This window comes from Rutilus rutilus (genome assembly GCF_951802725.1).
Source record: "Rutilus rutilus genome assembly, chromosome: 2".
Classification (NCBI taxonomy): domain Eukaryota; kingdom Metazoa; phylum Chordata; class Actinopteri; order Cypriniformes; family Leuciscidae; genus Rutilus; species Rutilus rutilus.
The window spans coordinates 26,767,084-26,782,028 of record NC_140210.1 but is presented as its reverse complement, the minus strand read 5'-3'; the positions used below and the strand labels follow the sequence as shown (position 1 = coordinate 26,782,028).

At 38.0% G+C, this 14,945-nt stretch overlaps 1 protein-coding gene across 1 annotated transcript in view; it reads right to left on the bottom strand.

Moving 5' to 3' along the window:
• Positions 1-14,945, bottom strand: part of pcca (propionyl-CoA carboxylase subunit alpha) — a 44,542-nt gene that overhangs the window by 5,079 nt on the left and 24,518 nt on the right. The window contains exons 13-20 of the mRNA XM_084401551.1: positions 14,287-14,430; positions 12,970-13,044; positions 11,577-11,645; positions 11,415-11,490; positions 11,109-11,322; positions 8,196-8,298; positions 6,805-6,903; positions 5,671-5,724 (exon numbers count right to left, since the gene is read on the bottom strand). Coding sequence (XP_084257677.1) covers positions 5,671-5,724; positions 6,805-6,903; positions 8,196-8,298; positions 11,109-11,322; positions 11,415-11,490; positions 11,577-11,645; positions 12,970-13,044; positions 14,287-14,430 — 834 coding nt within the window. The remainder of the gene's footprint in view (positions 1-5,670; positions 5,725-6,804; positions 6,904-8,195; positions 8,299-11,108; positions 11,323-11,414; positions 11,491-11,576; positions 11,646-12,969; positions 13,045-14,286; positions 14,431-14,945) is intronic.

Genomic DNA, 14,945 nt, shown 5'->3' with positions numbered 1-14,945 from the left:
TTTAGTGCATAAGCATTCATTTCTTTAAAAATATAGAAAATCTTTCTGACCCCAAACTTTTGAAGGATAGTGTATATATATATCACTAACATTTCATATTATTATAGCATATGTTTTACCGGTTCCCGCTCTTTTTTAAAGGCTCTAAATGAACTAATTTCTCCCCTTTTTATGCCACAGTTCAGGATAGTTACAAAAAAAAAAAAGGCTTGGGACTATGCACATTATTCATGCAATCATACACTTCCGGGGGGATCCAGTAAAAAAAAAAAAAAAAAAAGGTCCCAGTTACATAAATGCTAACTGATGGCTTTCTCTGGTGTATTTCAGACCTACTTATGGCAACATATGGTCAGTGAACAACTAGGCTAGGCTGGCCTGATCTCCCATGATATTCTCCTAAGCTTCCCATCTCCTCCTTTAGATGGCAGCACAAATCGGTTTCCAAACACATGCCGGGCAGCTAACAGTTTATTTTTCTTTGTGAGTCTCAGACAGATGAAAGGCTCTGTCAGTGCCCAGTCTAATTCAATTAACAGACGAGTGAAGCCTGGCCCTCCGCACTGCTCAATGAATGAAAAGCAGTTTTGTCAATTTAATGATTACCAACGCAAACTCCCACAAACTCTCAGTCTCTCTCTCTCTCTCACAGTAGCAGCAGAATGCCAAGAGCATCAGCCCCCTGCTCTCCATACAGACACTAATGGAGAGCCATTAGCTCATAACAGCCTGTAGAGCAAATGAAGAGCTAATTAATACAGTCACATAAAGAACAGGCCACTGACACAACGGGATGGAGGGATGAGAGGGAGGTGAGATGGATATTTGAGTACAGTGGGGGGGTCATACCTCCAGGGCCATTTTCAGAGCATCAATTACAGAACTCAAAACCTTAGCAAATGCTTAATTTATATGTCAGTAAAAGCAATTATACCATCAGCTTACATTAAGGTATTTATCTGACAAAAACAAATTGCAGCATATATATATATATGTATATGTGTGTGTGTCTATAGTTTCATAAAACCTATTTTTAATGCTTTGAATGTTGTATGTCCTCAACAAAAGAGCTAAATACTTTTGTACTACTTGTTCTTTACAAGTTTCTCACCCTCGGTGGCACTTCCTGACCAGTGTGTCATTGTGAAGACCCCCCTGTATATTTGTGATGTCATTTCTGTGCTATATTTAGCAAAAAGGAAAAGGTGGCTCACTAATTAATCACTGGGTAGCTCTCTGAAGGGAATGTGTCTGCTTTCCAGGAATTCAACTAAGGAAGCCTTACATCATTCTGCTAAACTCAGGTCACACACAGTAATGAAGGGTGATGATTCTGTGACCGGGGTCAACTCACTAAATCTCTGAGCAACAAGGTGAAGTCACAAATGAAATATTTAGATGTTACCAGCATGTGGTTACGAGAAGTACTACAACATACTCGGGACTTACAAAAAGTCTGGGACCACTACTACTACTTTTCCATATTGTATTATTCCAAATTACACTACCGTGCAGCTAGGGGTCAGTAAGAAGTCTCTTATGCTCAATAAGCCTAGAATCATTTCACCAAAAATTACAATACAGTGAAATATTACAATTTAAAATAATTAATCTGTTTTGATATACTTTAAAATGTAATTTATTCCTGTGATGGAAAAGCTGAATTTTCAGCATCATTACTCCAGTCTTCCGTGTCACATGATCCTTCAGAAATCATTGTAATATGCTGATTTGGTGCTCAAGAAACATTTATTATCAATGTTGAAAACAGTTGCTGCTTAATATTTTGGTGGAAACCATGGATGGATGGATGTGTTAATTGACTTCATTCATATATCAAAACACGGTAACACTATTTTAAGGTGACATATTTACATGTTACTACATGTACTTACTATAGTAATAACAGTAAATTATGCATAATTACAAGTAACTTACCCTAACCCTAACGTAAGTACATGTAGTTAATTAATATTACTCAGTACTTATTTGAGTAAGTACAATGTAACTACGTCACCTTAAAATAAAGTGTAACCCAAAACACTACCACTCAAAGTCTGGAGTTACTTACAAATCACTTCGCAATTACTTAAAAAAGCCTCATCTGTGACTGACAGTTATGAATGGATACCGATTAAGGATGGATAAATATATTCATCTCTGTAAGGGTCATGAAGCATCCTAAAAGCCAATCACACCTATGGGAAGTGCTAAAACTTCACCTGAATATATTTATAAAGCAACTGCCAGAATGCACAAGGTCCGCACAGCCGTCACCGCTGCACGTGGAGGATTTCTACACACACTGAAGAAATGTAAAAAGAAACGGTCACAAAATCTTTCTCTGCGAGGTGTTGTGGTTGATATTAACCCATAAAGCACGCAAATATGTGTCAAAAATCTACCAGAAACATCATACCATCTAGGCACCACTGACGATTTTCAACCAATATTTGGGACACACTAATCTTAATCTCACATGCCATTTAGGATGGACAAATCTGCAAGATTAACATCAAGTTTTGATTTTTTTTTTTTTTTTTTTTTTTAAGGCCTGGGACTACTTCTAGGACTCACTAATGACTTTTAACCCATGAAGGAGGTTAGTGCAGTGTTTCCCAACCCTGTTCCTGAAGGCATTTTGCACCTGACCCATTCATTTCAGGTCTTGGAGTCTCTTCTAACAAGCTGAGTTGAATCAGGTGGGTTTGATTAGGAATAGTTTGAAACTGTAGTGTTGGTTGGTGTGCCTCCAGGAACAGGGTTGGGAAACACTGGGTTAGTGAAGGCAGTGTGAGGTGCTCTACTAATGGTCTCACAGAATTTCTAAGTGTGATTCCTGAGAAAAAAACAAACAACATCTATATAACTTTTCTGACAGGAGGAAACCCTAAAAACTTTGAAACTTTGTTTCTGCTGGACCTGACGTGGAAACAGACAAGCATTGACGACCACAGCCCCACTGATCTGTTGAATGAACGGAAGGCATCCCATAATAGCCGTGACCCCATGGAAACTTCGAAACAAACCCCCTCATAAGACCTTTGAAGCAGAGACCCCCCATGAAGCACACGCGTGTGCAGTCTGGAAGCCGGCATTTCCTCTTCTTTTACAGAGTTACTGTGTTTGTAACCCTGTTTGTTTGTTTAAGCTTGCAGAACGTCGATGCTGATTGTTTAGGTGGCTTTGGGTAAACAAAGACAGGACGGCTTGGTTTGATTTGTAGTTGGGTAGAGACACCTGTGCCTTGAGTGTGAGTCTCTGTGCGTTTGCGTGTGTGAACGTTTGGTAGATCGAGTGTAAAGACAGGATACATGCCCCAGTGAGTGACATAATATAGCATATATCACCCAGCATGAGGTACACAGAAAAACACCACAGAGTGCTCATGAACACACACAAAGGCACGATCATACCAAGAACGATGAATATAACGATAACTATATTGACGCTCACAACAACGGATGATAATGTTGTTTATTTGCATTAAATGCTCAAGTTTCTTAAAGTCAGGTGGATTCTGATTGGCTTGCAGCTTCTTCTTTTTTTTTATCACTCGGGAGCTGGAAAACATTCTGAAAGTGATTCCAATGACATTGTTCCTCTGTGCAGTTATCGTTATTGCTGTGGTGTAGAAGTCCATATTCTCATTGAATCTCATAGAATGATTATTAAAACTGTATAGTTATTATATTTATTATCCTTGGTGTGCACAGCCTTTTAGTTTACTGCCGTGTACAGCTACAGGACAGTGCACATAAGAAACACTTGAGGACGAACTAACACAGAAACATCTAAGATTAGCTACAAAATGTCCCATGACAACATTCATTTTAGCAATGGTTCTCAACTGATGGGTCAACAAATCAAAAATGTGTTTATTCTGACAGGGTCTTAGATAACAGAGGGGGGGAAATAAATACAAATAAAATGCAATCAACCATATAATTAGGAATGGCTAGGATAGAAATATAAATATTGCTTAGTAACTTTTAAAGGGGTCATATAATGGTACATGCACTTTTACAAGTTGATTGTACTGAAATGTGTGTTGGCAGTGCCTGTACACAACCATCATAATATGATAAAAATCCATCCAGTGTTTTTTTTTTTTAAATCTTCGAATATGTTTTCCCCCGTCTCAAATCAAGCCGTTCGACCTTGTGACGTCACACGGTCGGACGCCCCTCCCATGATTGTTGATTGACAGCAGCGTTTCAATACAGACCCGCCCTCGCTCCTGAGCGAGCTGTCATCATAGTCCGCCATTGTTGATACGCTGGAGCAGAATGGCGTCTAAGAGATTGTGGTGTTCTGTTCTTGGGTGCAATAACGAACACAGAAGTCATTTTGATGTTCCTAAATCCGAACCGCTGAAGACGCAGTGGCTGAGTTTTGTTTTCGAAGGGAATATTCGCCACGATCAACGTCAATGCTTTCATGTTTGCGCAAATCATTTCACCAGACTGCTTTATAAACGAGAACATTGAAAAAGGTATTAAGTTAGCTCCTGTCTGAGTATATGTTGTTTATGTGCCTAATAACTGTCATAGTCTCACAGACTGGTTATTTTTTAAACAGATCAGTAAAATGTTAGTGCTTCAGCCCTGACAGTTGTACCTAACACTGCATAGATAACGTTACGCATCACGGACAAGCCTACATTTACCGGAAAAAAGTTTTTCATGACCATTAGCTGTAACATCAATCTGTCAATGAACTAACGTATACATCAGTAAACACATATCGTTCGTATCTCACTACTCTACTCTACCCTGCCAGTACGTACAAAGATAGATCAAAGTGACATTACGTTAACCAACCATTCAGAAACGTCCTGTTTTCCGACTCCGGTTCAAATTGATACGGTTGCACAGTGTCCTCAGAGACTCCCGCTGCCATTCTTCAAAATATACCCTCAATTGTTGTCAAGGCAACACTCCACGTGTGTTGTTGTGGCAAAACGCCCACAGAACAGAGGGGCGGGGTGAGCAAAGCTCATTATCATTTAAAGACACATGCACTTAAACGGCGTGCTGAAAACAGAGCTGTTTTTGACCAGGTAAAATGAGTGTTTTCTTACAATACTAATGAGAATTTTGAATTAAAGTATATTACAAACTTTTAATTTAGACCCTAAAGAATCATAATAGCATGTACAAAAATGGCATTATATGACCCCTTTAAAGAGCATTATTTTTGTTCATTATTGCCCAAATTGTTCTTTTTTTTTTTTTTTTCATTATTGTTCAATCAAACTGTGCAGTATTTTGGCACAAATTTATCTTTCACTTGGTAGAAAGCAAATTAAGCAGAACACATGCTGACATGCTCATCCTTAAATAGAATCCTCATCCTTAATGACAGTGTATGCAAGACAAAAGAAAATATGACCATCACTACATTAAATGCAAGTTCATTTACAGCAAGGATAAACTTGGATAAATTTGTGTGCTGTGGAAAAATAGTAGCTTAATAATACTAAAAAATAATACATTCCAATATTAGAATTGTTTTGATTAACACAGTAGCATAAAATGTGCTACTATGCTGGGTCACCACTTTATCTCCAATGTATAATCTGGGTTTTGAAGTAAAACCAGTTGAGAACCATTGACATACAGTTTATATTGGTAGGTGTCACTATGAGGTGCTTGTTTAAAGACTTACTGAAGTGCCCAGATACTGCAGGGTGATCTCCCCAGCCGCTGTCCGCAAGAGGCACTGCATTCAGAGAGGAAACATTAAGACACAAAGCCTGTTAGTGTCTTTGAATGTAGATTGTGGTGGGCTTATACCACAGCGATGGTGAATTCTTCATTCTGATTGGTTGACATGTTAGCATCTAGTAACGATTATGGAGTGCCGCTGTCCTGCAGAGTTTAGCTCCAACCCTAATCAAACACACCTGAACAAGCTCATCAATGTAATATAAAAAGTATGCCTTTTTCCTATTGCTATAGTCTTGTATTACGCTGAGGGGGTTTATTTTGCCATAATGACCAACATTATCACACCTATTGCATGTCTAACTAACAACTAACTAACCAACCAATTAAATAAATAAACATCACATATTGATTTAATCTGCAGAAATAAATCATGCAGTGATAAGAGTGACAATTGCCTGGAGGCTGGTCAATTTAGAGTTTAGCCATCTTTAAGAAAAATAAAAAAATAACGTTTAAATCGTTATTTTATAGTTGACCAATCAGAATCAAATGTTCCAAAGAGCCACGTAATAAGTTGAATAATTGACTCTGGAACTCTTTGCTGTGCCTCTATCCAATTATATAACTTATTATTATAATATCAATGTGGGTTTTTCTCATCAAACTTGAAAAAAAATTATATTAAAAATAGGAAGATCTCCTATTTTTATTTAACGAAGATACAAAAACTGTTCACTAGAACAGAAGTCTTCGACCTGCTTCAGCACACCGGCCTGTGATTTGAGCAATCCTGAAGAGCTTGATCAGCTGGTTCAGGTGTGTTTGATTAGAGTTGGACAGTCGGTCCACATGAGCAGGGCTGAAGACCTCTGCACTAGAATGAATCAAACTTTTCAACGCTACAGATGAAAGGGAAAGAGCCGTTTAGTATGAATCAGACTTTTCAAAGCTACATCTGAGAGGATTGATTGGACTGAACAATATCCATATTGTTATTGGATTGAACAATAACGCATTTACACCCGTAGTGTAAATTTTACTACCTCAAGTGTGCATTACTTTACAATAATTCATTCATAACTTTGGACCAGAGCTAGTTATTTCCTACATATGCGTATGTATGTTTGTGAACCTGGAGAGTCCTGTGTTTGCCGTTGATGGTGATGGGCAGCAGTGCTGAGGCCAAGTTCCATTCTCCAGACACTTCAACCTTCTCTCCATCTATCTCCACCTAAACCAACAAACAAAACACACGGTGGGAGTTTGACATAGGACAACAAAAGTTATAATTGTTATATTTGAGTAACTATGTGTGACAGAAACAGCGAGACAAAGAAATCAAAATGTAAGTTTCTGAACCCATGTAAGGTCATTCAGTAGTTTCTACACCCAAATCCACCTGATGCCTGTTAGGGGAGGTGGGGGGTTTCATGTAAGTCTTTTCTTTAAACCAGTGTCACTGGTCAAACTGATTACCCTCAGCCCTCAAACACTTGTCTAAACAACAGTTCTGAATAATCAGTCACATTCCCAAAGCATGCTGGGACACTGGAAGCTCCAGGGCCATCTGTGGAGCAGGGGGTCCAGTTTGATGTGCAGTTGTGGGAGAGAAACACACATACAGCCCTCAGCTGTAAGAGCAAGAGAGAGAGGGGTCCACGGAGATCAGGTGAGGCCCCTGAACCCCAGAGGCTCCTTTTATCCCTGACTGAAGGGCCACAGGTGTCTAAACACACAGTTAGTGAGTGACGTCTTAGGGAAAGTGTGAGAGCAGCGGCTCCATGAGGGTCTTTCAGTAACAGAAGAGGAAGACACACAGATCCTAAAGTGATTTAGGCTCAAGAGTCGAGGGATTGATTTCAATGCAAATACTACCACAGAGGACATTGTGTTAGACATTAGTGAGGGAGCAGGAGCGCTCACTGGAAGTACTATAACAGAAGCAGAGAATAGGCCTTCTCACAGAAATCAGCTGGATAGACAGGATGAGCTATGACCTTAATGAGGACAATATTTGTTGCTGGAATTGTGTGAAATCTCTCATCTTTGCTTATGGGAACCACAGAAGTCAACCACCTGAGCCATGAATGATAATCATGTTACGCATCACTATGAAGCCACTGGAAAATGTATTGACAATGCTGAATAAAATAATATAATGAAATGAAATATAGACCTAGCCTCCTTAATAACAAAATATGTGCACTTTATCTACTTTTGAATGGCCATTAATGGAGAAAGATTGGGTCCAGACTTCAGATGGTGTATTTAACCATGCTATCCTTTCAAAATTGGACAACAATGTTATTGAGACATAAAAATATATATATTTTATTATTTTTTGGCTTTGACAGGAATGCCAAGAAGTTATTAAAGATAACGAAAAGGAATAGGATCGAACCAGTATCCCCCACATGAGCACCACTACTCAATGTGTCAAGCATATATGCACCACAGCTCTTACACGTGGAAGATAAACTGAGATCTGACATGAGATGTCATATTTTAAACACTTTCACTCACCGTATAGTTGTTTCCAGACCGAGACACACCCAGCATGTGAGCATCTTTATCAAGTTCCACACACAACTCCCAAACTCTGCTCTCTACAGGAACACTGGACACCCTGGAACACAACACACACACAGAATGTTAATCATCTGTCCTACCAGGCGCAACAAACACACTTTCTTTTTCCTCTCACGATAATCTCGTCGCTCACAAATCTCTCACTATAATCATTTTATAATCATCAACCATACAGTTTCTCTCCTCTACAGATGAATTCAAAAACACAACAAACGCACACACAAACCACCTGGTCACTGGCTGCTTGACTGACAGCTCTTCTGCTAGGAGACCTAAAGTAAATGTATTAGGAGGAATGCTGTGTTTTTCCACTATGGTGGGCTGCACTCACTACAAAGAGAAAGCCCATCCCCCACCAATAACTTTTGAAACGCATAAAAAAAAAAAGAGAAAAGAGACAGTGGAGGGGGAAACTGGAGAGATGTTTAGACAGATGGTCTCTCTGCATCTTTTTTACAAGTGTAAATCGGTCTTCTTTTCCAGAGTGTTGTATTGGGTCTGAAAGGTACATTGACAACCAATTAATTTACACTAAAAGGACAATTTTATATTAAATACAACTTGTGTTGTGAGGTTACTTTCAAAGCAGTTTGATAGCTGCATACACTAAATGTTTATTCACAGTGCTGTATGCTTGTAAGTGGATTACTGCTAAGCGCATTTCCTGTTTGTTTGTACATAAGGTGGTTATTGTGTGAAGCTTGTATTTACGGTTCATATGGAACATGAGCCCCCTCAAGACATGAGCTCTCTCTCACAAGCACAGTGAGATACTAAGACTGCTGCAGATGTTTAGAACTTTGTCTGAAAACACTGGATGGAGAGAAGATCCAGTTGGATTATTTATTACTACCCGGTGTTCAACAATAAGGATTTCTTCTGCTGGCATTTTCCAACACTTCTCACATTTTCCAACATATATAAATAAATATTTCAATTTTTGTTATATATTTTCCTTCAAAAAACCGAACCAAAAAAACGAACAAATCATTTGGTTTCCATTTGCAATAATTGCTAGTCATTTTACAGTTACAATGTAACTAATGTAATAACTTTACAAAGACTTTTGCTAAAAAATGATGCCATATGGTGCAAAACATTACTGATTTGTGAAGAATCTGAGACTCATTCAAACTAATGCTACCAAGACTGTCATTAGTTATTCTTACAATTTCACCAAAACATCATCTTTTATGTGAGCCAGCTATACAATGTTACTTTTCTGACATATTCTCATCAGCAGTTTATAAAATAACATTCAAGACACTGCAGAAAAATGTTTAAGTTTCATAAAAAAAAACAAGTGTACATGACCAATGAATTTAGGATTTTTGTCATAGGGACCAAAACTCTCTCGGCAGTTCTGCTACTAGCATAAGACACAGAATATCACACAAAATCATGGAAAACCAATGGAAAACATTAACAAATAATGGAAAACGGGATTTTCCAAGCTCTTATGAAGACAAAAATGTTGATGGATTATTATATAATGTACTAGTAAACATACTCTAATGTGCACTACACAAAACTCGCTCACCAGTCGATTTATGAAAACCAAGCTGAAAATAAGAAATGGTTATTCAAAAATCATCCTAGTTATGATATCATAACTATAGGCACATTAATATGTGACCACCCATCTTTAGATATCAATGCCAATTCGATATTCAGCAGTCATTGTTAAGACCCACACCAAGAAAGATAACTCTAACAGTAACTATATTAGCATTTACACCAAAGCACGATTACATTCTGTTTATTATGCGGTGTGGATTTTGCTATTCTAATAGAATGAGAACGATTATTAAAAGTGTATAGGTATAGTTATTATTGGTGTGAATGGGCCTTTACTAATCTCAAATCTGAAGAAACGATCTGATCATGTTTGTTTAATGAGGGTCTAATAAGAGTTATAGATAACTGGGAAATGGTAATGTGAAATACTGTTTAAAGGGTCATGAAACCCCAAAATATGTGTGAACATTAATGTTGAACATCACTGTAGTCAATGTTACCATCCATTAGTTTTTAATGTAGGAGAAAACTAGTAAATGTTAAACCGTTTTGGGTTATTTTCAACTTTCAGGTTTAAATTTGTCTTTGTGTCTGCATCACAGGATGTGACGTTTTCTTGTGTCTCATAATTATTAATGAGACTGTGTGTCCTTATCCAATGGGAAGAGGCCTTGCTTAATTATTCATGACAGCACGTGTTGATTTCCTATGACGGGCGCTTCAAACAGTGAGATTTCATACCGTAAGTGAGAGATGCATTAATGGATCAAAAATAAGTTCTTGTTTTTGCTTTGTAAGAGTTCTCTTCAATAGATCTCGAGTCTTCGGCACAAACACGATTCATCCACACTGTGACTGTCACCAGTCTTAACGGCAATTTATCTGATCAAATAGCTTATAAAAACGAAGCAAAATAAGCCTCAAAAGTGATCAAAGATGCAACAGCGTGTTCATATATATTTTCGAACATATGCGAATGGCTGTCACAGGATATGTATGTATTTATGTAATTTACAGTGAGCTTACAAAACCATGTGTGTATTGTGGTCCGCGTAATGGTAATTTGCAGAAATAAAACTGTCTGAATCAGAAGCCGGAGCAGTGTTGTCGCTCTCTCCTTAACCACGGCCATTTCTGTAGCATTTTTCAAAAGTTGTGATGAGAACTGACTCAGACTGCTGCTGAAACAGGGGGTTTCATGACCCTTTAACTAAATGACTGGTTTTGCTGCAAAAAGACTAAATGCTGAAAGAGTGCAGTATAGGCCCCTAACCATCGTAACTGGTAGTTGTCAGCGTGTGTAATCCAGATGCCCCATCTGTCTCTCACCTCAGATCTCCCAGGAACTTCTGAGAGCGAAGCTGTGCTGCTACATAGAGTGCCGCAGCCGTAGCCAGAAGCTCCCGTCTCTCTCCCGCTGTTAACATGTGACCTTTGAACCCATCAGGATACACCTCCGGGAGAAACTTAGTGCTGATATCACCAGACACAAACCGTGGGTGAACAATGATCTCTCTCAGTAGAGGAATGTTATGGGTCACACCTGCGTGAATGACAGAATTAGAAATGAAATAAATTTGCATTTGGAATATTTTCACATTTAAATGTTTTTGCATACTTCTTTATGCCATTTACCTCGGATGACATAATTATCAAGCGCGTTTTCCATTCTCTTCAGAGCTTCTTCTCGTGTTTTACCATATGTGACCAACTAGTCAATGACAACAGCAGTAAATCAATCTGACATTTTAAATCAAATGAGACTGTTAAGATGGTCTGATATTATAATTCTATTACCTTGGAAATCATGGGATCATAATAAATACTGATGTCACTTCCTTCCTCAATTCCACTGTCGACTCGAACCTTCAAGAGAAAAGCAAAACAACAATTATCATTCAAAAAACCTCATTTCCAAAAACAGGACCGCTTTATAATAACTGCACGCTATTAATCATTAGTTAAGCATTAGTAAACAGTTAATTCGTCATTTACATTATTAAGCACATTTAAATAGTTTACTAATCATTTACTTACACTTTCTAAGTGATCTTATGAACCACTGACAACTCCTAAATAACTGGTTTGTAAATAATGCAATACTTCATTTAGAAATGATAAATTGATCAATAATAAAGTATGAAAATACAATTATTAACCACATATGCTTAGAAATTAAGAATAAAGTATCTATAGCTGTATTTATAAACTGCTTATTAATGTCTATTAATGCTTTATAAATGATGAATTAACTAATGATTAAAAGCGTGCAGTTATTATAAAGTGTTACCCAAAAGGCTTCATGCATGAACTGGCCAGCATCAAGTGTTTTAGCAGAATGTCTAAAATAATTGGAGAAAATGTTCATATAGCCATGAAACGTGTCCTGCATTTCATTAGAATTTTTCAAAACAAACCTTTTTAAGGCAAAAATCACCGGAACACAAAGCTATTAATAACCACTAAACATCACACAATGGCATCTTTTTGGACCTGCCTATAAATGAAAGAATAATGTAAATATCCTCAGTGTTTGCTTTCTTTAGACATTTACACATCATCTGTCTGTGTGCGTGTTTCTAAAATTAAAAACATCCTGTTCTGAGCAGCTCCCAGAAACCAGTGATCTTTCATTGAAGAGGACGAGTCTACCTGTCCTTCCTTAATTGACTGATGTGTGAATCTTACACATAAACACATTCACTTGAAAATGCTTGACTATGCAGAGTGTAAAGGGGACTGGAGGAATTTTTTTCAGACTAAGTCATAATTTGCCATAAGTAAGAAGAGCCCCAATAAAATGTTACCCAACTCAAATGAGCACAAATTAAAGTAATAATATATAATATATATTGTTTGAGTTGGGAAAATTAATTGAAAACAATTAGTTTTACAATTGGGCCCCATTTTGCAACCTAGATTCATGTATGTTAACTACCAGTGACAGTGTAAATATCTGTCATTCGTCAACTTTTAATCAACAACCTAGAGATAAAAAAGAAAAACAAATTGGGCTCAAGACTTTAGCAGAAGTAACAGAACATAATGTTCTGTCATCATCACTATAGCTTGAATGGTGTTACATTAGCCCCTATTCCAAACGAAGCAAGTCTCCCCTGCATGCACACACACACACACACACACACACAACAGAGCACAAAAAAGTGGCTAAACAGATCTGTGTACTAACGTTAGCCAAGGCGACCGGCTCCTGGTACTGAGACAGCCGACCAATGGAGGGAAGCCCAAATGATTTGTATGGATCCTGAAGAAGAGAAAGATAGAGAGAAGAAATATAAGCTCTCAAATAAAACACAGGAAACAAAAGGTCAAGTGCCTGTCCTCAAAGCTTATGTCTTAACTCAGGTCAAACTGTGGCTCAGTTAAGCTGGGTTAACAAGGTCTGCTCGTTTTCTCTCATCTTTGGCAGGCACAAACACTTCTGCCATCCACAATGGGTTGAGTTGGGCCATCATATTTCAGTATTATGAGATGAGACAAGACCCACACTGGGCTGGGGTGAGTTTACTGAATATTGATGATTTCAACATTCTTATCATCTGAATAGGTGTTATTCAGGCTTATAAAAATGTCTGGCTATAATAAATCCTAAACACACAAAAGCCAGTTTGTCAGACACGGCTTAAGGAAAGTCCAGGATTAAGCAGCTCTGCTGAAGGAGTGAAAATGCTCTGAATCGCACTTAATCGTTTTTTAAAAACAAAATGGGGGAAATCATCTTAAAGCTGAACGTTAAAAAACGCTGCCAAGTACATCACGAAGACAGATCCTTTAATAGGGCAGGACCTACTCAAAATATCCTTGAAAGATAACCAACACTTATGTGGGTAAATCTGGCAATAGCGTACAGATATCATTTGAAAATAATGCCACATCAAAGTCAATAAATTCTATGCTCAGGACCAAACAGACGTTTTCCCCCTTATTTATTTTGGCGTGAAATTTCTCATGGGTATGTTCCTGACAGGTCCTGTGAGATTAACCCATGTACAAACAAACACATGCACTGAAATCCCAGATATGGGCTGATAGAGAGCAGGATGGGCGATGCAGTTATATCATTTAATACAGTTATAAATATTACACAAAGATAAATAAGCAATCTTTTTCCAAAGTACATTTGCACAGGAATAAGGAATGTTTTTAAGGTTGTTCTAGGCATCCTGGAAAAGTTGCGACAGTTCTATGGATTTATGGAATTCATGTAAGCCCAGACCTGATGGGAAATCTAAAATTAAAGTTTTCTACTGGCATACTAAAGCAAAATATATAAATCAGCATCTTAAAACAAATGTTTTTTATGAAGCATATAACTTTTTTAACAGGACTGTTTATACTCTACCAGTTGATTTTCAGTTACCCAGCCGTGAGGGCACCATTATCTGTAGATATTTGAGATTAAAACCAACTGAAACGTCAGTCCATGACTAATATCATAAATACTAAGAACACACCGTATTAAGCATTTCATTGCTTGTTGGTTTACCTCAGCATAGACTCTGCTCTCGATAGCCCAGCCATTTATGGGTATGTCGGGCTGTTTGTACTGGAGTTTGTAACCCTTTGCGATGCGGATCATCTGCTGCACCAGATCAAGTCCTGTGATGCACTCAGTGATGGGGTGCTCCACCTGAGAGAGAAGGACACACTCACTAACATCTTAAAATAATACATGGACTGCTGTGTACAAATGTAACCGTACATACTGCATCGATTTCATTTTACTGAAAAAAAAAAAAAAAAGGGAATCAACAACCAGTTAAAACGCTGCAAACCGTCTCCCACCAAACGCACTCAAACACTAACATAGGTGTTTAAAAGACTCCTGTTAACCAGACAGCGCCACTAACAACTACTCATTAACCCTGAGCGGAAATATTAAAACTTGTTCCTGCCCAGAGCAGTGTGGCCCCTCTCCATGTTCTGCCTGTTTCCCTTTGGGAGGTCCACACTAATGAGCTTTATAGACACTTTGATGTCCTCTGTGGCTCTGGGTTCTAGAGAGGTGACAAGATCAAGATTGTGTACTAGACTTGTTAAATAGAAATGACATATAAGAGGACTTGTTGGATGTACCATTAAAACATCCTGCAAGTTCATGGCTTAACCAAAGAATTTATTTAAAGGAGCCACCCCCTAAAAACA